The following is a 25503-nucleotide window of genomic DNA, read 5'->3' on the forward strand; positions in this document are numbered from 1 at the left end:
TTTATTTCTGAAGAAAACCAACAAGTGAAGCAAGTATAAACCAGTGTTGACTTCCTTATATCTGCATCACCCTGACACAACATCTCAGATCACTATGAAATTAATTGAAATCTGTTATTGACTCTGAAACCTAAAGATGGCAATTTAGATGTCAACGTTAGCTAACTTGATTTTAATGTTAACATACAAGAACTATGACAAATGAATTGATGACACGTACAAATTTCTGACATCTGTAACTTTGGACAGCAAATGGAGTTGACAAATGGATCTGATGGCAAATATTATGTGACTCCATAATTAAGGATGTACTGAAGTTTGCACTGAAACTGCACTGGAATAACAGAGTGAATTTTCCACTGACTTGCATACTACGTAGCTATTTTCAGTCATGTGAAGTACATGCAAGTTCAGTCATTAAAAAACCCTACAATCTGATTTAGTACTGTTCTTCACCTATTTCATATAGGTGCAAAGCAGAATCAGACACTGTGAATCAGACACTAATTCTCCATCTTCGACAAATAAGTAGAGAATAGTTGAATATACTAAGTAGTGACCAAAATCAGTTTCATGAATATTCTATAAAAATTATGAGAACTTATAAAAACTGTTCATCAGTTTATTAAAAATAATTGTTAGTTTTAATGAAATATATGGAACAAGTATTTACGTAATTCATTTTCTCACTAAGATATAAATACAAACAGAACTTGCTTTCTGTACCTGAGGAGATCCATTTTCCTCATTATTTCTGTAACTTATGTTATCACTGCACATACAATTCCCCATCACAGACAAGGGACTTTGCCCCACTGTGTAAAAACATAGAACAAAAGATAATAGGCAAAGAGCATACTAAAAAATTCCAAGGAGTTCTTTTTAGACCCATTTTTAAAGATGCAAATTCAGTAACACTTAAGCATATACTTTGATTAAGTCCATCCATTAAGCAAAGCTTTTCATAAAATGTTTAAGTCCAGCTGATTTCCTTGAGACACAGGCATCATTAGACACAGTCCCAATGCAAGTTCAGCTTTGTACCCATTGTCATGGGTGATACAGAGGCACACGACAGGAACAGACCTTCAGCACAGGACTCTAATTTAGGGTATGATACACACTCCAGAAGCTCTTGTACAGCAGTTTGCTTCCTCAGATGGGTAGGGTTGTGAAGCTGGAAAGTAGCCACAATGCTACAGCAGGAACAGTGCTGAAGGGCAAGGAAAAGGGAAGCAGGGACTAATTTGGAAGGTTTATGTCCCTTTAGCTCCTCTATAATTCCAAAGCTGGTCTTAAGTACAAATTTAAATAATACCGTGAACTGGGCAATAGTCCTTCTGAGTCCATAAAAAACCCCAAACGTCCCATGAACAGTCACTTTTCTGTCCCATTTTTGGATTTCACCGTTCAATTTGCCATTCCCAAACTGTAATCACAGATCATCTAGTTATAAAAGCATCTTCAGTGAGTACTATTTACATATAGGAGGAATCTTCAGCTACAGAATCCTGATCCCTCTCTATCTGTACTACCTGTAATAACTGCTTGAGTTGGGTCATCAGAATTTAGCAAACGAAGAATACAATCATAAAGCTACTCTCCATTATGCTTTTTGCGAACATAATAACCAAATACTACAAGTCAAAAATCTGCTATATTATAATTAGTACTCTAAATAAGTTTTTCTAAAATAAAAACTTTCCAGAATGTGCATTGCTGATAGATGTTCTTAGTCTCCTCTGGGCATTTGGTGGGAGGGAGGAGAAGCGCGCTTTTCTTAAGGAGTACAGCTGATAAGGGGAAAATTAGGATTCCACGGTATCAGTCAAATTTATTTCACATTTCTTGGAATGTCCAGCATAACCCACTGAACAGATTGTCGTAGATCTAAGTTTTGAACCTTCTAACTTCTGTATTTAAAAGCCAGACCACAGGGGAAAGAAATGGCTTAAGAATAAAAATAATCCATTTGATTCCTTTAGAAATCAGAATTGTCATCATGAACTATCCCCATATTAAAAAATATACTTCAAACTACTCTAACTTCACAGGGCATATTCTTGTTTCATTTGAAGAAATATAATCGTATTTTTATGTATGACCTTTACAGCCTGTTTGTCACAGCTCCTTAACAACTTCCTGGTAATTTATTTCCACACAACATTCAACCTTACTTCAGGAAAACCATAATAGAAAACTTCAAAAAGTCATATAAACAATGGCAATTCTACCAAATGTTTAATTTAGGCTTTTCCACCTCTCAAATTAATATTAGATTTGACTTTTAGGCAGCTGAACGTACAGAAAGCATAGGCAGACTAAGGTACTGAAAACACTCTAATTTTAAGGGCATTAACAATATAGCTACTGTGTTATGTCAAACACTACTCATTTAAGTTACAGCTAACTGATATTTAATTATTACAAAAGATTTTGCTCTTGTGTAATTAGCTTATCAGAGATTGATAGTTCTAATGGCTTTCACAATATTCAAACCATCTTTTTAAATGAAAAATAGATCTGTGAATCTCCATAAAAATCATAAGGAAAAACTAGTTTAAGCTATCATAAGTTTTTTAATCACTGCTGTAATCAAAAAACGAGCTTTCTTTTTTGGTAAATACTGCCCTACACTTATGATTTTCACATTTGACCGGAATGACAGTGTGAAAAAGCTGTTGTTAATCTCATTCATTGATAATTCCTGTTTTACATGATATGTACTGCAGTCTTGTGAATTAGCTTACAGAACATGTTATTACTGAAAGAACCTGTGGTATTTAAAGTAAGGGTAAGGTTCCACATACCTTTTCCTCAGTAGTAATGCTGACTTAAAGGTTTTCCATTCCTCCTACTCTACTACTCATCCTTGTCCCCATTCTGCCCTTCACTTGTACTGCACAACTGTTTGTAGGGCTGCACTGTGAATGTGACTGGGGAACTAATCCAGGTTGGGAAAGGGAAAAAAAAAAAAAAAAAAAAAAAAAAAAAAAAGACAGACACATGAGGGAATGATTAAATCAAATCAGCTTCCTGATTCAGTTCAGAGCGTACTCCCAGAAATAGCTATAGGAACACATCTAAAGGGACAAGGTGAGTAAGGGTAGGCATAAGCAGAATAGATAGTAATATCATAAGCAAATGTTACTGCTGAATCCAACTTATGGCAAAATTACTGATTAAAAAAAAACGACAAACATTCCAGAAATTCTACATTTCAAACTTTCAGTATTTTAATTAGATTTTTCTTTTTTTCCAAGATTATTCATGAAAAAAACCAAACAAACAATATTTTTGCTATTCATTCTTTCTACTAAAAAAATACATTCTCATCCCTCTCAAACAAAATACCTGTACGTGTGCATCATGTGAACAAAAAAGGGGTACTAGAAGGGAAGATTCCTTAAAGATATCTCATCTTTCAATATTTATCTCTCATTCTTCTTCCTTCCATAGCCATACACAGCTTCCCACCCCTCCCAAATTATTAAAACCGTATAGAATTGATTACAATGTATGGAAAGCTTTCACCAAGTTTCTGTCCTTGATCAAAATCACTGTTATCACACTACTGTTTATCTATTTGACTTTCTAGAGTGGACTGACATTTTCAGTGAATGCCAATATTTAAGTAATAAAAAATAATTACAGAATATGATTAGAATTTGCTATGAAAGTAGGAACATGAAACATAATATTTTAATATCTAGAAGGCCAAAACTGTGCCAAACTCTACAAAGGTATTCACATATTTCATCATGGTTTTGTTGTATATTTCTACGCATTAACTATAAAAACCATGTGCAGCTCTAACTGTGGCTTCTGTAATTATTACATTTCAGTAATGCAAACACTATCCTTTAAAAAAAAACCCCATACTTAATGGAACAATTATAAACAAATGTTCAAAACAAAAGGCAAAGCTATAACAACACAGAACACCCTGTTCTTCACCCTTTCTATTTTGAAAACATGATGTTGCCAAGACTGCTGTAATATGTACCATACAAAAATTTTAGATTATCGTTGAGTAGGACCATTAAAAATTAACACTAACAAAAGTGAGCTTCACAGAAAAGCAATAAATCAGGGGTCACTGCAGAAATATAAGAAACAAGCCATAAAACCAGAAAATCTTTAAGTATGTTTCTTTCCCCAGACCTGACTTTAGTGTTCATGCAGTATGTGTTTACTGATCTGTCTAGTTGAAGGCTCAGACCCAACATTTCCATAGAAGTACTAGTTCATAGTTAATACAATTATATTGTATTTCTACACAAGTTTTCCATTACTCATAGTAATCTTTTACCTCGATTAACAATTTAAGATGTAAAGTATGTGTGCCATATACTTAGATTATAGAGCACAGCTGGCTCAGTTAAGCTACACAAACTTCCAGACAGAAAGATGCAGGCATCCACTGCCCAAAATATATGCAATAATTTCCAAGCTTCCCAGAAATTCTGAACTTGCTCAGGATGCATGACGCAATTATAGACAGAAGTCCATAAAATAGTTTTCTAAAATATTAGACTTTCTACATAGCAAATACTGAAGTTGCACAAAATGTCCAGTGGTGTCCAAAAGTAAATTTAGCTTTTCCAATGAGCACAGTTAACACTTCTCGGACTGTCTAGTACGCAGCAGTCCAGCTCTGATTACCAAGCAGTAGCTGTGTCCAGAAATATTGGGCAAATGCAAGAGATATACACATATATATAGACACACATAAACATGTGTGCATGCGTGTGTACTTTTCTATACATATAGATCTCTCTCCAGAAAAAAAAAAAAAATCCAGGAAGATGAGGACAAGCTGAGGAATCCTCACCACCCACACCAGCAAGACTTTTACCCTCTGCAGTTAATATAGTAAATTAAATTGATGCTTACCTGCCAATTTGTTTTCTGAGAATTAGTACCTGCTCAAGAGCTGAATTAAGTTCCGTCAGGCCCTACAGCAGTCAGTATGTCTAAGCAAGGGTAAAGGAACCCAGAGAAAGTGTTCATCTAAATTTAATATCTCTATGAATATACAATTTAGTACATCATATAGTAAAACTGAAGAACTAAATCTTGCAGTTAACGTTGTTTCCAAAATGAATTTAGAAGCTGCATACATAATTATGTGAAGTGACATCTGGTTCTATAGGAGAAGACACTAATTTAAGAGAAATCAATGAGATTACATTGAAAGACTGGAAGCAGCCATAAAACTAAACATGAATTTTGTGCTGGCCTTCCTATTAGTTTCTATTAACTTTATATTTATTCTTGTTTCATTTATGTATGCATATAGCAACTTCATAGCAAAATTCTGCCTTTGGGATCTATTAAAAATGTAGCTACATTTCCGTATAAAATTTGCTATTGTACAAAGAGCATTATACAGAAGTTGTAATGGGGCTCCCTGGTGGAAGTGGTGGGTGTTAGAAAGATCAACCAACATGAAGTTTAAACAGCACACTAAATGTAGCTTCAATGATAGACATAGATCAACTTGGATAAAACTCAACCACTTCATATTTTTAAGGGTCCTTCTGCAAATAAATACTTAGATACATTAAAATCACACTTCTAGAAAGCTAGTCTTAAAGCACATTAAATTATGGTGTGGCTGCTTCTTTTCATAAATAATGTGGCCCAAAGAGGATTAGGAAGATAAAGCATGACTGTGGAATACATAAGAACACTGTTAGTTTTAATCTAGCTAACAAAGGAAAACAATCAGTAGCGCTATGGTGGCACAGGCTACTTGGATTCCATTAAATGACTTGAAGACAATGAAAATAACAAGAACTACACAGATTTTCTCTGGAAAATTAAATGGCTTCCATGTTAGAAGTAGAATAGTCTAGAAACAGGTAAGAAAAAAGTAGTTACCTATTCTGAAAAAGAGTATACAAAATCAATACACTCACTACTGTGTGGCAGAAAACATGAGTGCAGAAAAGTTTTGATCAGGGTGACTGTCCTCTGCTATGAGCCAGGGCACTGTACCACTGTCCACTCCCTGCTCCATGACTTGAGCACCAGGCTCACTGGTATAAACAGAGAATTAAAACCACAACAGTGGCTTCCAGCTCAACTTCTTTGGTGAGGAACAGTGGCAACTACTTTATTAAACAGCCCCTCCTCCCTTCTCTTGATGACTGTTTCCTTTCCTCTTGCTCCCTTATCATTACCCCAGATGTCCTGCTAGTACTACACACTAGCATTGCTGTAGTATCCAATTCCTTGAAATAGTAGAGACAATAGAAACTTAAATCTAAATTGTGCAGAGAATTATAAAATTAAATTAGAAATTTATTGCACAGAATAAACATTGGCTGAAATGATCTGTGATGTAACATGCAAATTTTGGGAAAATATTTCAAAAAATTGGCAAGATTTTTCCAAGTATCAAGAACAACTGTGATGTTTTCTATAACATTCTGCAATTGAACTGAAACAAGTATTGAAACACAGAAGAGCAGTAGTTCTGTCAAGAGCTGCATATGAAAGAAAGCAAAATTCCCTAGTTAAAAAACTGCAGAGTAGATGAATGTGTCAATACTTAATACTGAAACATGCAACAAGCTACTTCTGTTTTCACATATCATGCAGCCCAAAGGCCAGAATTATTCAGGACAGCAAATACTCGGTGAAAGATATCACTGTCTGTTAGTAAGGGTTAAATAGCATAAAAAACATGACCTAAACTTTTCAGGAGTGCACACTGGTGCATACAGACACTTCTCCAAAACACAAGGAATTATTTATACAATCTGAATTAACTGCTAACAGTTGAAAACTGACCATTTCACACACTCAGGTCAGAAACACTGTGTAAATATTTTCAATCAGCTGAAGGGCAACAGGAGGGCGCACACATCACCTTCCAACTTAACTAAAACACATCATATTACAGGCTCAAGAGATTATTACAAGGGGGGGTGGGGAGGCTTTTTTGTTTTGTTTTAAAGATTTGAAAGGGAAGATCTGATACCATAAAATTGGAAAAAATCCTACAAGAAAATAAACCAATTGAGATCTTGCCTTTGCATATTTAAATTGCCATTTTTCAAGATTCTCTACAAAACTGAAATTCACGGGGGAGAGAAACAAGCATTGCTTAGACCTCATTAGAAAAGTATTTCAAGAAAGAACACTGTCTTGTCTTTTTTTTTTTTTTAAATAACATAGCAGAAATTTAAATTCTAGGTTGTAACAGCTTTTTTTTACCTTACAGGAATAAGAAAAGGATTGGGATACTACTAAAATAACAGTAAGAAAAAAAAATATTTAAGTGTTACTATAATTAAAATTGAAGCATCAACTATACAGCCATTTGCCTGAGAAAATAATGAGTCAATGATTTACTATAGGCATTTTATTCTATGGAATACAAAAATATTGTTTGTATTCTTTTTTTATTATTAAAAAGGACTAAATTGTATTTTATGGCTTTCTGGCTATCAGTTTTTAGTTGATCAGACAAAACAATATACTACAACTAATTTTCATACAGTGGTATGTTGATTTTTAAGCCCCAAAATAAAACTAACTACAGAAAGATTGTCATCTTATGTTTTGCTGGTTATATTGTTTATTTAAAGGTTAAGATGATAAGATCAAAATATGATAGGTACATTGGCCTCAGGTTTTTTCAAACTTAGAAATACGTTTTCCTTCTACATTTTTTAAGTAATTAAAATCAACACTGTAATCTAACGTACCTCTAAGGATCATCCTTAAGCAGGTAGTGCAAACTGATGGACTGACTTACAGCATCATTTTATAAGTAAGGAGTTACAAATTAGCATGATACAGTTAATATCTAATACCTTTACTGTATTTCAAATTGAACAAGGAAAATTTTCTTCCAGTAAACACTCTGTGAAATGTTTTGCTGAAAGGCAACATATTCTGAACTTAAGTTTATCGCGTGACCTTTTGTTGTTTGTCTACATCTGCTCATTTCATTACCTGCATTTTCGCTGTGCTACAAACATAACCAGATCTGATCCTCACCATGTCTTCTGCCTTTTGCCTTTGTCCACTTAACAATGACATGCATATTCATATATTACTGACATCTACAATACCATGATTTTTACTTATGTTTTCAGCATACTATCAGGTAGAACACTTGCTAAGCAGCAATGACTCTTTGCACAAGAGTCAAAAAGAATTTTATTCTCTGTCTCTTAAGATTGAAAAAAAATTTAAAAATATGCAAAATATTTAGATATAAAATATATAAAACAGGAATTTCTTATAAAGTAGTACTAGAGTCTTCCTTTGAAGACTGATAGATGGTGTTTTGAGTGTCAGTAAATCATAAGCAGCAATAATTCAATGATATGTTTAACATATTTTTTCATCACATTATTATTGAGTTAGGACTATGAGCAAGGAAAACTGAGTGCTAAGTTCAGAAAAAACCACACACTGTAGATTTTAAAGTAAGCTCTTATACCTTTGAAACATGATTTTTCCCTCAGCCCCCCGCACCCGTGACTCTAGCCCTAAGATCCATTTTTTATATCACATATTGCCAACGAATGTTATGTAAACCTCTGAGGTCCCTGGATCAGTGCTATGATAGCCTCTTCACTGTCCTTGTAGAAGTTGATGAAATTTATTCATTTATATATATTCATACATATAAAGAATGCTAAGGCAGAAAGCCTATTTCATTATTATCTTAGAATACAGAGTACAATGCCAGCAGGTAGTAATCAGCAACTTCATACTCCTATGAATCCTTAACTACTTCACTCTAGAACAAACACTTTTAACTATTTGTTTACTGCAATTGTACTAAATTTAAATATTGGTCCCCTTTCTTGCATCTTTAAACCACTTCAGGACATAAATTTTCATTTAATTTACACCAACATAAAACTAAATGACTTACTCAAATGTAGAAAAGTGTTTATTATTTATTTAGTACCACCTTCAAATAATCACAGATTCATATAATATCAGAGGGCTTCAATCAAGTATTATAGCCCCTGCCAGTCCCAAGACATCTTCATAACACTATTCCTTTTGGCTACACAGAATCATTTTACTTTATGTTTAGAGGCCCGCAGAATTCACAACTCCTAAATCAGGTGAGATACTACAACTTATAAACTCAGGATGTTCCATTACATCTGGAATTCCTTGTTGACCGATGATGTTTTCACGTGCTCTACTGAGGTTCTGAGCTTCTACTTGGCACAAACAAGTTTAATGAAATTCTGCAATTGAGAATTTATGTCTGTCTTCTATTGCACTAGTAGAAGGAAATGAAAAGTGGGAGAAACAGGTACAGAATTTTCAGACAGCTTTCCTGTGTTTCTATTGATCAAAAATATATTTCTTGGACTATTCTCTTCCTGATTGTACACTCAAACACTTCAGAAAGGAAAATGACTTTGCCTAGCAAGACTGTTCCCTACTTGGCGAATTTCTGCTTTCTACCTTGCTTCTTCTAAGGATTGCTCTGATTGCAAGAACAAAGCACTCAGCTTAGGTGAATAGATTCACTGCCTGCAAATGAAGTGTCTTCAAGATCTCCCTTTTTTAAGACACTTTGCTGCCAAAGTCTCATGATTCCTTCTCAGGGATGAATTAATTTTCTTGTCAGATTGTGCTCTTCAGAGGAAATCTTTCCCTCCGCAAATATCATTGTATCTGTTGCTAAGATTTAGCAGTTTCATCTAATTTTGTTACTTGAATAAAACAAGTGTTTTCATTTTGAAACCTGTGATATTTTAAACTAAAAAAAATGAACTTTTTGCCACAAACTACTCATTCAAAACTCAATTTTCCAATACTGCACTCAAATAAGTAAAAGGCTTTTCAAAGAAAGAGGGAGGAAGCTCTCTATAATTACACATTTTAAACCTTGCCTAGGCTTCTGATTTGCCTTATCTCATTTTAGCTTTTGTTGGTTTTTCCCCTAGACTGCTTGCACGCTTAATAACAATATTTATTTTTTTAAAGCAGGAGCGGAGTCTGATGAAACACTCAAAGAAGGGCAACATGTAGTATTCAGATTCATTATTTAGGGACAAATTGGAACGCTGCGTAGATAATGGAGAAATTTGTGTCCTCAAAGAACACTACCACAAGCTATTCATCCAAGGAATACCTCGGAACAACATTCACTTCCTCATCCAGTGCCTCCAGCATTCAGCATAACACTTCAGAAGCAAGTATATGGACCTAGAGCCAGTAAAACCAAAGCGCTATTAGAACTGACATTTTCACTTACCCCAGTGGCATTTTCTGATGTATCTAGCTTCTCCACAAGATGTTTTCATTGGATTTATTTTTCCAAGCAGCTGTATTTTTAAGAGGTCAACTGTTGCTCAGAAACAGCCTTGCTTTTACCATTAACATTTCAGAAGAGAGGCAGAAGTAGGAAAATTTTCTCCCCCAAAGCATTTCTCTCTGTGTAATGTCAAAACTCCAGAAATTTAGCACAAGATTACATTTGCACACAATAGGAAGGTTTACCTCACTTACTGAAGTGAAGCCTCATTAACTGGGAAGCTATATGGAATTCCACACTTTCTTATCCCTCACTGAAAGTTGAGGCGGAAAAAAAACCCAAATAAACCACCAAACCAACTTGTAGACAAAAATCATGCCTATGGCAAAACTGAAAAAGTCAACGTTCGCAAGTAACAAAACTCTTGAAGTTTGAATTTTTATTTTTTTAAGACCCAGGTTTTAGATGAAAAAATCGGTCTATCTGCTGTTTAACATATTTGATGTTTAACTTTTTGGATCCTCTTGAAAGCAATCCATAGCTGGCCAATTTGATAATTCAAAGAATTTTGAATGTACACATTGTAGATTAACAACTTCAATGAATTTATGCTAACATCAAATGAAACCAAGTATTTCTCCTGAAATGTAGTTGAGTCTTGAGTTGACACTACTCTTTTTCAAGACCCCTATTTTTAGATGTATTCAATGAAAACCACCCTAGGACAAGAACTCTCCTTTCCCTTGCCCAAGGGGTTGGTATTTGTACACAGTAAGAATGTGGTGTATTTTTACTTTTCAGTTCCATTTTTTTAATTAAAAAAAAATTGAACTCCTTTTACTTTTATCAAGACTTGGTCTATTTACAACAAAGAAGTTAGTTCATCACCTCTAGAAGCTCCAAGAGTCCTAAATAAAGCAGCAGAAAAAAGGAGATATAATATTAAATTACACAAATAAAGGAAAAACATCTATTCGACAGCCTAGTTACAGAAAAATAAAGGTACTGGACAAATCTCTCATTAGTGCTTTGCCAGTTATATAGAGTTAGTTGAAAGACATCACACTGGCTTGGTTGAAGGTCAAGCCTTCTTCATGGCGGGTATGGGTTTTTTAGCTTTTCTGCTAACTGATTTGCCAGTACAGTCAAGTAAACTACATTTTCTCTCATTTAGAACTATACTAAAAGCTTTTCTAAGCAACCATCCATATTGTGTTCAGATGTAAAAAGATAGATTTAAATTCTGTTTCACAAGACAATCAACCATCAATTGCTGCCACAATACTTGACCTTTATAAAACACAGAAGACATACACATGTATCAAAATAATGTGATTTGAAATTTTAACATATATCCTATTGATTATTTTTAACTAAGGGTCTGAAAGAAAAAGTGTTCTCATTTCTAATTGGTTGCTAATTGGATTGGGAACTGCATCAAAACAAAGTAACTCAAGAAGAGCATTCTATTTCTTTGGATTAAGCAAAGGGGAAGCCCTAAGAATAGGGTCTCAGAAACTTAAGAAACAGGTGTTTACTGAAAAGTTACCCAACCAGACACAGGCATTCACAACATCAAGGAACAATTTTCCCAACACTGAAGAAAAAACACGAATCTCCTTTTTCCTGATCTCAAGAAAAACAAACCAACCCACCCCACCACCTCTCTCCTGATTTCAACCAAAGCTCTGTAGGTAAGTAAACAGCAAAACTTAGGAACGATTCTCCACTTTCTCTATTCAAGAACGTACAAGTGTCTCTTCTTAATATTTTAGGATAGATCAAAGAAATCAAAATTGAGAGACTCTTGGTAACAATCACAGAGCAAAATAAGGCAAAACCATGGCTTGTAGTAGAGAACTTGAAAACAGGTGGAAGTCTAGAGAGCAAAGAGTCTAAGAAAATAATCTAGCAAGAAGATGCTTGACTTTCTTTCAAATACAATATACTTAGTAATTGCTAAAGGTGCCAAAATTATTCTTCCAGGTACAGAAAGCTATGCCAATGCAAATTTCTATACACTGCCCTGCCCCAACTTATTTCACTAGAAAATTGGCCTAAACTCCACTCCAACAGCAAAGAAATGATCCCTATATTTGCAGCATTGGAGCATAAAAACCACAGCATAAGTCTGAAATGAAAAAACCATACATAAATTAAGACTACTACCTGGTGTCATTCCATCTGACTTTTTATTTTACTGTAGACCAAGGCCAAGAGAGAAAAGCTCAAGTGTAAGCGAGTTGACACAATTTGATCTTAAAAAGGCACTTTCACAGCCAACAGGTCTACTGGATATAAAGAGAAAAACTGATTGAAAACAAGAGAGGAATAGAAAAGGCTGGCTACTGGTTACTACTACCATGAGTTAAATCAAATTTAGAGTATGCTATCATAACATGCTGACAAGCAGTTTGCAGAAATAATTTGTGCAATAAAAAATGAGTGGGTAGGCCAAAAATAATGCCAAGTTGGCTGTTTAAATAAATAAATAAATACAGTCAAGCAGCAATGTCCAAAGGAAGAAAAGCTTCACTGATTGTTGAAGTCATTTAAGACCATAAGGCTATCTGAAAATAAAATAATGTTCTACAATGTTTGATATTACATTAAATTCTATTTTATTCATACTCACAAGTTACTCCAGTATTTTGAATGGGATAATGCATAGTTGTTCCTATATATTCAAGAAAGAATATAATCACATCCAAAACGCAAACAATTTGACTTGAAATATTTGCTAGCAGAACAAATCTATTAGTATTTATAATGTGTCTTACATTAAATATAAACACAGTTATAACTAACATAACCAAATAAAATGGGAAATGAGCTGATGGAACTCTTAGGATTCATTTTCTACTAAAGTAAATTAAAAATATGCAAATTAAAAAGGTACAGTAACTGCTGTGGTTACAGTGTAAAAAAACCAATCACTTATATTTACCTCAATATAAGATACTTGTCATATTTTCTGGGGCAAATTTTTACTGTATTAAAGAAAAGGATCTGAGAAGGTGATTCACCCTCCCTAGGTGTCCTTTTCTCCTCCTATTCTTTGTACTCTAATGGAAGTATGAGACACTGCAGCAAGAACTGGAAGAACTGGAATGACTATAGAGCATTTGCATAGTCTCAGAGCTACGCATGGCTTCTCCCGCTCCTCTGACCCATTCTGATGTTATGTAAGTAAATCTTCGAGTTTGTTTTGGAGCGGAATACTCTCCACTTTAAAAAAAAAAATCAAAGATATAAATTAAAAAAAAGCTAATTTATCAAGGTGAAATAATCAAAAGGATATTAAGGATGCAACTGTTGCAGGTATAAATGCATAGCTGCATTGTTCATGCTTACCAAAGGATGGAAATTTTAGAAAGATTTCACTGAAGAAAATGCTGGTGGGGACTAGTGCCACCCAGAGTAAGAGATGCCCTGGTAAGAAAAAAAAATTAGTAAAATATTGCAGGATGTGTAAACGCAAAGACGAAATGTGGGCAGGTTCCAAGTGAACCCAAGCCTCAGGAGTCTGTGCTCGTTCACTTTCTTCAAAATCAGGAATTCAGATTATCCAAGAGCTGGCTGCACAACCCCAGGGCTACACGTCACACCTGATGCAGCTGGGACATTTGAACCACCCAAAAGCTACAAAATGAACTCCTCTGGTGTGAAGCCAAGAGAGTATAAGAGGAGGTGTAAAGCAAGCACCGCAGAAGAGCTTTAACAACACAGAATGTTTTTAATATTTAAATAATTGGCTAGATTTCACATTCTACCCCTACCATCTTCAATTAATACCACATTATAATTCATATACTGTTAATTCTTAGATAGTACTATATAAACCCTGTTAGTGAGGCTAGCAGAATTCAGATACAAAAAACCAGCGCAATGAAATGACAGAAAACTTAAATGAAACATTAAACCTAGGTACTAGTGAGGATGACATTTAAACTAACAAACATAATGCTAAAACTAGAAAATGCCCTTCTATGTTCTGTAGTGCTCATTTTCGGTAAATAAGGCTTTAATAATTAGATTTTTTTAATTTGTCCTTCAAGAAAACTTTATTGCATACATACATAGTGTAATTTAAGCTTGCATACAAATCATTATTTAATTAGACAATAAACCCGCCTCCCTAATACTAACAGTAAATAACATTTCTGTAAGATTACTTTGCAATGTTTCCACACCATGTTGATTTTTTTTAGCATTTCAAATTTAGCTTTTTACTGTGAAATAACCTTGAAGACCTAGCTGCAGCTATTTTTTTAAGCTTCACAACAGCTACAGTTTTCCTTACCTATTTGGCTCAAAAAAATTTTCCAAACTGACTTAAGCGGTGTAAGTCAAAGATTAACAGTTTCAATTAATTGAACACTGAAACCAAATAAAGGATCAACTTCCTTCTTCATCAACATAATTTTTTGTTTTAAAAGTCCAGGGGTTAAGTTTAGATTAGAAACATTTGAAAAGGTAAATAAATAAGAGGCATGACATTTGTGTCTGAATACAAAAATAACTTATCCATCCTGCGAAGTCTATCTTTCAAAAATCTGAATTAATATGCAATTGCTACAGGAGATATATAAAGAACGGAAATTGAATAGGCTAATATATGGAATCCTTATTACTATGCTAGTTGTCTGGTAGTAAGACTGATACCAACTCAAACGAAATGAAAACCAAGGAAGCATGACTGCAACACCATCCAGCTCTAACCACTCTCACATTTTATTCTGACTTCTGAAGTTTTGTCTCATTGGGGAAAAAACAGATCCCTAGTGTTTTCCAAGCTGTTATTCATTGACCAATATTAATAGATAAGTGGTTAAAGAGACAAAATTAACATATACACAGAGAAGAACCACAAGTATGAAGTGAAGTTACTACGTGTGATGCAGTCAGTTATCCCATGACCTCAAAAATGTACAGATATAGTTGTATAAAGCTCAGAAATACTACTGCAGAATTTATAAATGTTCTGAAATATCCCAGATAGTCACTCTCTGTTCTCAACACCATTCTAATTTTTTCCTACTACCCTGTCCACATATCTCATTAACATTTTCCTATATAAATATATAGGTGCTGTAGACACATACGTAGGGAGAGTTAAAGACTACCTATCCTGCTGAAATAAATAACAAAATTCACAGGAACTTCAGTGGGGTAGGAATTTAACCACCATTTTTCAAATTTAACTAAAAAAATTTATTCAGGTTCTTCAGAGAATCCTCTAAGCTCTACCATTTTCAACATATATTGAAAGGTAATAAATCTCAGTTTTCTCCAAACTGCTGTGGCAAAACCCTCCCTATGACACATAATTGATAAGAACACATCCAACTGTCACAGTGTTTCAACTTGGAATGTTTCTAATTAAATTTTAATTAAAGCTGGCATTTTTAGGAGTGTGTATACTTGCTATTCTAGAACAAGGACTTTTTTATAAAAAGTATAATTTTATAAGAGAAGCATGAGAACTAGGGAAAAAATATGACTGAATACTTTTGAAGTTGTTTGTTAATACTGCTTTACCAATATAAAGAAAAACTTAACTTTGAAGTAGGTAAACTTTCTAGATCATGATCACCTCACTTAAGTATAAATATTTTAAATTTCACTCTGACCACAGGAATCCCATTTCCAATCACAAGAAGTGAGAGTACTTTTTACAAAGTGACAGTTTCTTGAATTTGCTTTTAAATAGACAACTCATCCTCCTTTCTCTAGCTGGCTGCTACTTGACCAATACACAATGTGATGGAAACAAATGGACTGTCTCTTCATCAAAGTAAAAAAACTAGCAATTTTGGATATTCTCATTTATTTCTGTGGACAGGAGGAGGGAAAAAAAAATATAATAAAGATACAAAAAATACAATGAAAATTAAACTAATAACTTAGGAAACCATTGGCAACAAAAATCTGGAAGTATGTGACAAAGTATCAAGGTTACTCTCTCAAAACAGAGAAATTAGGACATGATATTGATGTATCTCCTTATGACAGCAGGCAGAATTTTTTTTTCTTTTTTTTTTTAAAGTCCAGCCATGTCCAGAAAAACAGAACCACGGTGGCTTGCTCCTCACTTACTCCTTAATAATTTTATCTAGACGTATTAGAAGCAATGGGGAAAAGTACCTGAAAAGGGTACTAAAATGCACATTTATGAAACATGTAGTCATTCAAGTTATTCTCCTAAACAATAAACCAGTATCGTTGTTTTTAAAGCAAATCATTCTATGTACAAAGGATACTTTTCTTTGCGTAAGGTGGCGAACTCAGACTCAGTAGAACACTCAGAGTGCACTGCAGCTAGCTTATTTCCAACCAAAATGAGTGCATGTTAAAAACGGGAACAAATGTTATCTATTTATTTTTCAACTGCTGTATACAAAACCCTGTTCTGAACCACTAAACTTTGCATCAACCTCTGTCTGAATAAGTTTCCTTTCTGTTCTATTTCACAAATAAAGACAAACAATAACTGCTTATTGTCTGCAGTATCTCAGACTTCCTCTTTCTCAACAAAAAAATTCAATTTCCCTTCTACACCTGTTAGTCAAGCCTCTACTATCTAAATAAAAGCCCACCTAAAAATCCAGATAAGAAGAAAACTGCTTTCTTATTTTCAAAACTAGAAAAAACAATAACATTCATTTGAATGGGCACAGAATAGTATCTGAAATTTATTTTAAAGGTCAAAGAATTTCAAAGAACGAAAGTTTTGTTTTTAAATTACTACCTTACAAAGAAAACTAAATCCTGACACTCAGAGGTAACTTCTGCAATTCTTAAAATTCTTTTTCCAAAATCATGAGGTTTTAGGTCTATTTCCTAAAGTAGTTATTTTTAGGCAACAGACTTCAAACTTCCAGTCTTGGCAAATTACATAAAACAAATTAATTCAAACATCAGAAAACAAATCTACTTACAGTCCATGCACAAATCAGTTTTGCAGCAAGTTACTAACCACTTCTCTTAAATATATATTAGCATCTTCATGATGCTGCAATTGATACATACTTGACCTGAGGCAAATTTGGTTTTTTCATGCTTCATTATCTGCACAACCACGTTAAACACCAGCTAACCAACTGCATTGTATTTCTAAACACAGGTATTTTTGAAAAGACAAAGTTCGAAAACTTACATTTAAAAAATGGAATATTTTTCAGTAATTAGATCAAAATTGCTATTTTGCTTTTCTTTTCAAACAGACAGTTGGGGGGGGGGGTGGAGGGGGAAGACTGACAGAGATTTCTCTATCCCTTAGGGGTTAACATTTGTATAGCTGTCTCTCTTTGTTGGCACAACCCAATTTGAAAAGAAAGAACCATCTGCCCAGCTGTCTGGAATCCAGCCCTGTCTGATAATTCCCATGTTGAAAAATAAACATTTCACAAAACCCATGCACTAAGGAAACCGACTTACTTTTCTTACAGCTAACAACACCACTTCTATTTAAAGGTTTCTATTCTAAAGGCTATCAAGCAACACCTTCGGAAGCCATACAAAAAACTGAAACTTTAATTTTGGTTTGAAGCTCTGATTTTTTTCTTTATTTTTTTAGGAGTTGCAAGTTTTGCAATGACTCATGAAACAGAGCAATTACATTAAGAAAAGTCGATTAATGCAGTTGTTCCCGTTTGCTTGATTACTACCAGCACTACTATGAATGCTCCCAAGGAACAAGTGATACAAGTATGATACTTTAATAACAATTCCGGTGTGTAAAAATTAATTCAATAAAAAGCATATAAAGTGGTAGTAATAACATGTTATGGAGTGATTATCAGAAAACTCTACTCTTGGGTAAATAACTTAAAACAATTGGTGTCATTAGTTTTTTTCCAACCATTACAACTACTGTTCAGATCAATTCAACAGAAGGTAGAGGATACTAAATCACATACATGTTCCTAAACATCTTTAAAGAAATGGCTTTATTTTTCTTATTTTTTAATCTTCGTATTTCAGCTTGGGTTTTAGGGTTTTTTGAGAGAGGGGATGGGAAAACTTGTTTTCTTATGCAGCAGAGAAAACTTGGACGTAGTGGATCCAGTCAACTCCCTTGTCTTCTGAAAATCTAAAACATTAGTTGTATGAAGCCTAATTATTCTCAGCTTTTACACTTCACTAAGTTCAAGACTGAACTAAGCATACTTTTTGGCCTTTCTTTTTAAAACTCAATAGTGAGCAATGTTTTCCAGATTGAAAAAAAAAAAAAAAATTCCAGAGAGACATACAGCTTAGCTCTCTAACTAACCCTGTCACACAGGCCTATACTTCAGGCAGTGTTTTCTATTGTTTCAATTATCATTAAACAGGGTACTAATAGCTCCTTCACTTACTCTAAACAACCAAATGATACCTTATGACTGTAAAGGTTATTAAACTAGGAAAAGGGCGTGCAACTATGTTGTATTAAAACAATCTCTATATTAGTGTTTTAGGATATCTCATGTATTCTCAGGTAAATTAAGTTTAGAATGAAATAATACTTAATCTGTTTAAGTATCAGAAGTCAAAACTTCCATAAATGGGCTATTAGTTTGTATACCAGTTCAGAAAACTGTAGATAATCTAGTTAAAAGGCTATTGCAAGACCTTTTTATTTTTCTTTTCTGCTTGTTAGAGTGAACAGTTAGACATGTCTTTTCCTACAGATTTTTAAATCTTTATATTGGGATTAGACACATTACATATTCTTAGATTTCTGCGTTCAGAAGCTATGTCATCATGCGCAGTGTCAGTCAGAGGGAACTAAGATACTTATTAAATCACAGCAAATTTATATTCTTTCAAAGTGGATGTTTGTTTAAGTCAAAGACAGTATATTGCTGCCCCCTCTGCCCTTACAGCTGGGCAACTCTCCTTGCCTGTTTGTTTCTGGCAAGGGGAAGTAACCGTCAAGATGAGCCAGATATGTTTGTGAGGCAATTTTCTTTATTTGTAAGGAAGGCATATATACCAAATACCTTTTCCTTGAGCAGAACAGAAGGAAACTGGAAGCAGCAATTTCCCTACATAGCGTCTCTGTCTCTCTAATGGAAATTAGCTTCTTTTTCCAAACAACTTCCTGCCAGGGATACAGCCATATTGCTTCTACAACTATTTCCCTCTTGTACCCATGAGTTCTGTTTTCTTTTACACACACAGCTGCAATGAGTTAGGAACTTTTGCAATGACCATTTAAAGAAATCTTTCCAGATACATGGTTTAGGTAGCATATGCACATCAACCTCCTCATACAAATGGGCTAAGGAAAGAGATTACTGCTTACAGCTGGGAAAGGCTCAGCTTCTATTCCAGCACTGTCAAACTACTGTGTCTTCAATATACCCATTAACTCCATGAGATAATTGAGAACCACTAATATCATATAAACATATGCATAACCATTTCTGTGATCTAATAGCACAATTAAGCTGTTCTCCCATTTTTTCAGGACTGTCTTGAAATTTGAAAGTTGCAAACTCCTTCACCTTTCTTCAGTGATTAGTCAAATGGGAATGAAAAACATCACATCATTTAGCTGTGCAAGATTTTTCCACTCATCAAGATTAATTCTTAAATTGAAATAAACTAAAAGAGTACTCATAACTTAACAACAAACATAAATAAAAAAAAAAAAAAAAATCACCTAAACTGTTTGCCTATAGACCAGGAATAAATAGCAGTGTGACAACCACGGGGGGGGGGCACAGTAAAAAGCAGCAGTAAAACTATTTCTCCCTTTTATTTCTTTGCCATCCAAACAATGCATATTTCAAGCAGGATTCATCAGAATAAATAAATAAATAAAAGAAATAGAGAGACTGCATAACATTATTTGGTTTTTGAAGGGCCTCAATACAGATTAGCTAATTCTCCATCTGAACTCTGGAACAAAGTGTTGGGAGGCATTAGTTTAAGGAAAATGTTAGTCTGATTGCATTCCTTAAATTGCAGAATTCTTTCTTCCAAAAATGGCAACAGCTTGTACATATAAAAACATCATCCTTACAACTACAAATAAACAGCCATTAGGTATGAAAATGGTTTTTAGCCAATAATTTTCTACCATGGATGTTTTGTCCAGTGCTTATTCTAACATGCTGTCCTACCCAGTCTGACAGGATACTTACTGTTAGCACAAATTTAATGTGCAGTATGAGAAATATCCCAGAATTATGAACCAAATCTCTTTCTTTATCTTTCCCTCCCCTTTTAATTACAAGCTAGTACGCTATTCTAGACTATTTCTTCTCATCTTCACCTCTGCATCCTTCCTATTGCAACATGCTTTTATCTGCTCCTCTCCATCTTCAAACAGCAAGTGGAAATTTTGGTACTGAAATATTTAATTTTCCTGCTCCAACACTGTATGTGCTCTGTCCTCTGATTTCTCAATCCTACAGCAGCAATACGCTCAGATTTGTATGCATGAAAAATTCACAATATAACCTTACCACACCATATGAAAAGGGAGACCGCTCTCCTCTCTTTGACATGATAATTAAGTAAGAGAAATGTAACCGCACTGCTCCCAAGTGCAACACTATTATATATCATCATATATCCAAGATTAATTCTTCACTTGAGTGGATACCAGGCTAAATTCAGACAAAATATAGTAAATTAGCTTTTGCACTTCATTAATACTGTCAGCTTCACTCTCAATGTCCAGTACATAAAAGATAGGACGCTTATGAGTTTAAAAAACAAAGAAAATGCCCAAGCCACCGCCACGCCACAAAAAAACCCCACTAGATGACAGAAACAGGAAGTGTATTGGATTCAAAACATATACTTTTTAGGAAAAAAAAAAAGTGTGTGATGTTGAATTGCTAAATCTTAATTCTTCACTAAATAATGCTTTGCTGTCTGTCACAGCTCCAAATTCAAAAGCATACTATTTTACAGTCTCTTAATTGGTATAGCACTCTTTCTTAAATTTCAATTAAAAAAAATTGTGTTGATTCATGACAAATGGTCTCACACCAATATAATACTCAAAGAAGATGTGATAAATAAGGCAGAGCATGATATGCATCTGAGATGCTGAATTCTATGGAACATTGTCAGCAGAGGCAAGATATTTAGAGGGGGGTAAGCAAGGCAGATAAAAATCTTATCCAGAACTTCCATAGGTTCCAGCCAGTTTCAGGACTGCAAAGTAAAGATTCAGAATGCAAATACATAAATCATCTTTGCATCATGAATACCAGACATCTATTAGTAATCCTCCCTTTATTCAGGAAGGTAAAAGAATTCAGTAACATTTCAGAAACATCAAAGTCTTGCTGCCATAAATTGCTTTCTTGAAAACAGCTAGAAAGCCAGTTCACGCTTTTTACTTCAGAAGTAAAAGATGAGAATATGGAGGCTGGGAAACTGTAGACTCAAGATAACTTTTTGGAATTCTCATAAGCAGCAATGGAAGTCATGATATCGCTGACAAGTCAAGTTAAACTTTGGAAAATCTGACCCAAATAGAAACCATACAAAGCATGATTTTTATCACAAGGTTTATGTTATGAGCAGAATATTTTGAGTTGTCAACTGAAACACAGACCAAAACCAGCTTACCCACACTGCAGTAGCAATTTATCTACCAAGAAGGCAAAATCTCCACAGGTATGGCTCTAACATCACCAGTCCTATTAATAACATTTACAGTTGGATGTAAAATACATGCCTAAGCTCTATAAATAAATAAATCACTTGACTTGCGCTAAATGACAGACACACTGAAAATATGCCTGACCATTTTGTATATAGCTATAGAAAGAGTGGCCTTAACACATCAATTTCCTGTACAGAAAATTTTTCTACTTTCTCTTATTCAGGGACTATTCAGCCAAGATTCACAAAAAAGAAACTATACTGTACACTATATCCTAAGTTTTCATAGACAGAGAGAGAGATGTAGGGAATGAATTTTGCTATATATGACTTAAAATGGCCTTTTGCTGCACAGGTATACTGGAGAAACAATTAGGTTAAACACAGCAACACACAGTCATCTCATTAAACAATTAAATATTTTTACTAAAGTTTCATCTAAGGTTCCAACTGCTATTACATGCAAAAAAACCCCCCACCTTATGCTGCTTTTCAAAGACACTCTGATTGACTGGAGAGTACAGAAGATCTCTATCTTTGATATGTCAAGGAGGTATAACGCAAAAAGAGGAATTATTAAAAACTTGACGGCAAAACCAGGCTTTCTTCCTCTTTTCTCTCTTGGTAGAGAGGAAGAATCCTCAGGTTAGAGATCAACAAAATTCCTATTGGAAACAAGAGCCTTCATAAGCACTGTGACGTTGTTACTTAAAAAGTTTAAGAAAAACATTGTCTTTTACAGAAGGCTTTTGAGGCTTCTAAATTTAGTTTTCTTCTTAAAGGTGAGACATAAGTTCGCTTAAGCATTCCATATATTACAGTTTGAAAAATACATTTCCAAATATTTTCACAAAAATGAAAACCTTATAAAAACTATTTGCTGTTATTATATTGATTAAAATGTTCCTGTACAAATGAAGCAAAGCCATTTAATGTTGGCTGGTTATCCTGACAAGACATTTAACTCCCTATACGTAAGTTAAGTGTGTGTGTATGTGCACACTTGCACACATGTTGACTGGGGATTAGTTATATATCTAGCAACGCTTCCTTAAGCTCCTCACCAAAGAGAGGAAGATACATCCCTGCAAAGGTCATAAAAGAAACAGCAGTACGTTCCCAACTACCTCTTCAAAGGCAGATATACCAAGAATTACATGAAAAAAGGAGTAAAAGAGTTTTTCAAGAAAGTGAAAGCTTTGTGTGTTGAAAAGAAGGGAACTGGAATTATTAAACACCGAAATGTTATTTTAATTAAATACTAATAAAATTAGAAGGACACCATAAAAAAGAGAAAAACTTCTAAAATCTAAACTTTGAGGACCTCAAGAAAAATTCCGCCTACGAAGATAAAGGCAAACTAAACTGTCTATTATATACAAACAGGACAAGTCTTGCAGGGGAGGGTCCTACCAGCACGCTAAATTACTCAGCCTTCTTATCCACAAAGAATATGTGACTAATCTATTACTGTTGTTAACAAAATCAACCACACACAAAATATTGTTTCATCCTCTAGTAGCTGGAATGCTAAGGTCTATCACCTACTAGAAGTACCTCGAGTTGAGTGCTTCAGATTCTATTTCCCAGAAAGGAAAAACTCTCATAATTTGTATGGGCATCAGAGAAAAGAAAAGGGATGGGACGGGGAGTTGAAATTTCTATTCAACCATATCATTTAACATAAAATGATAAATTTTAGTACAAGGCAGGAGGTAGGTAATCAGATTAGATACTTGGTGAATACTTAAGAAACACAGGATATTTAGAAAAACAGACACACTTTCGATAAATGCATAGTTTCTCATGGCTGGTTCTCTTAAAATTACAGCTTTGATGTCCATCTATAACAAAATCTTTTCTAAACTAATTGAACTGAACTTCCAACTACAACAGCAGCTTTGCTTATTTTGACACCACTAGGCAGGTAAATAAACTGCATTGTATATCCTTCATTGCTTCTTCCAGAGAGTCAGAGATCTATGAAGGATAATACAAAACACAAGTTCCAATAAAACCCTGGCCCTGTTAAAGTTACTGGGACTTCAGCTACGTATTGAATGTAGTAGAGGATCTTGCATGAAATATTGCCTTCCTCGAAATGTAAACACCATTTTCTGGGATCATTTTGTCTCAAGAAGATAACTGGATAGCCAACAAGTGATTAGTTATCCAAAAAAGCTTTCTGTAATTCTTAGCGCATCACATCCTTCAACAGGTTAAACATCTCTGCTCACAAATCAAACACGTGTTTTTATGACAAAAATCAAATGGACTGTGATAATCTTGCATTATTTGTTGGATTAGTAGATGCTGCTCTTGGACTGAAGGGAGAAGAAAAATCCATTTCACAATTGAAAAAAGAATTTTAAAACATTATCTTAGGAAATATCTTTCAAATTTTAAGTTCTCACATATTAAACTACATAAAATCGTTCATCTTCCTAACTTTAAACACACATAGCCTCATACAATGTGTTGAAAGTATTTTTACTGTACACTGTATAGTTATTAATCAAAACATTCTTCTGTAAGTACACGAAAGGATTCTGTGGTCACTTGGGCCGGACCAAACTAGCCTCTACTCTATATCCCTTCAAGTGCGCTAACAGAGATGACGAACTAGATCAAACAAGCTTATTTAAATAACATCGAAATTGCCTGGGAACCACATCTACGGCGGCCGGTATTCGAAGCCATTCTTACGGGACGGCCGCCGAGTCCGCGCACGCAGCTCGGCTCAGGCTCCAGCCCTGGAGCGGGGCCGCAGCTCGCGGGCGCCGCGCCGGGCCGGCGCAAGCGCAGCCGCCGCCCGCCTTGCCCTCTGGCGCCCTCTGCTGGCCCTCCCGAGGCTGTGAGGCAGCGATTTCACACCGCCGACGCCGCCTGCATCCCACGCGTGCTCTGTAGTCAGGGGTACGTGGGCTTTCCCCTTTGGGCACTCATCATGCTACTGCCTCACCACGTTCGACTTACACACCCTTCGGGTTTCCTTCAACTGGTTAAGCTCCAGCACTGGCTGTTCATTTTCTTCTGGCAGTTTCAGGACTTTCCGATACCTTTAGCAGAAGTCTGTGGTTGTCAGAGCCCGATCACCCCTCAGACGGTGCACACCTCCCACGAGCGGCAGATACTTTAACACCGTTCTCTTCCAGAGCTCTAAACCTGTAGCCATTCTGATACACAGCTTACTAACTCTAGAAGAGTTGAGAATTGAAGCACAGAATAACTTCACAGTTTACAAGAAGTCACTCTGAAAAGAACGTATAAGATATGCATATGTAAGCAAACAATTATCTTCCATTTGTCAGTGCCTGTGCACTTTCCTCCTACTCTTAACTGTTCTCGAGAATTTAAGGATTCCAAACTTCTTACCTTGGGTCTCTGACCTTCTGGCTTCTCCTGAAATGCAGACTCCAGTCCTTCTCCAATAAGCTTTCTATTTAACAACAACAACAGCAAAATCCCATCCCATTCTAAAAGACTACACTTCTGCTCTCCTCTGTTGCTCCATTTCATTTTTTTAAACCCCACTCTGATACATTTTTCCTCCTCCAATACAAATTACTCCTCCTCCCTGCAGATAAACACATCCAAACAGTCTTCTTCCAAATTAAATATCTTTAGCATTTCCT

General features: G+C 34.9%; 1 protein-coding gene across 2 annotated transcripts in view; it reads right to left on the reverse strand.

Moving 5' to 3' along the window:
- Positions 1-25503, reverse strand: part of SDK1 (sidekick cell adhesion molecule 1) — a 413144-nt gene that overhangs the window by 364906 nt on the left and 22735 nt on the right. Inside the window, exons 1-2 of one of the 2 annotated variants that reach the window (XM_050905715.1) lie at positions 13607-13656; positions 12888-12929 (exon numbers count right to left, since the gene is read on the reverse strand). The exons of the other annotated variant lie outside the window; for it this stretch is intronic. Coding sequence (XP_050761672.1) covers positions 12888-12921 — 34 coding nt within the window. The 5' untranslated portion in view covers positions 12922-12929; positions 13607-13656. Of the gene's footprint in view, positions 1-12887; positions 12930-13606; positions 13657-25503 lie in introns of those variants that run through there. 2 annotated transcript variants of the gene reach the window in all.

Source organism: Gymnogyps californianus, chromosome 15 (assembly GCF_018139145.2).
Source record: "Gymnogyps californianus isolate 813 chromosome 15, ASM1813914v2, whole genome shotgun sequence".
Lineage (NCBI taxonomy): Eukaryota > Metazoa > Chordata > Aves > Accipitriformes > Cathartidae > Gymnogyps > Gymnogyps californianus.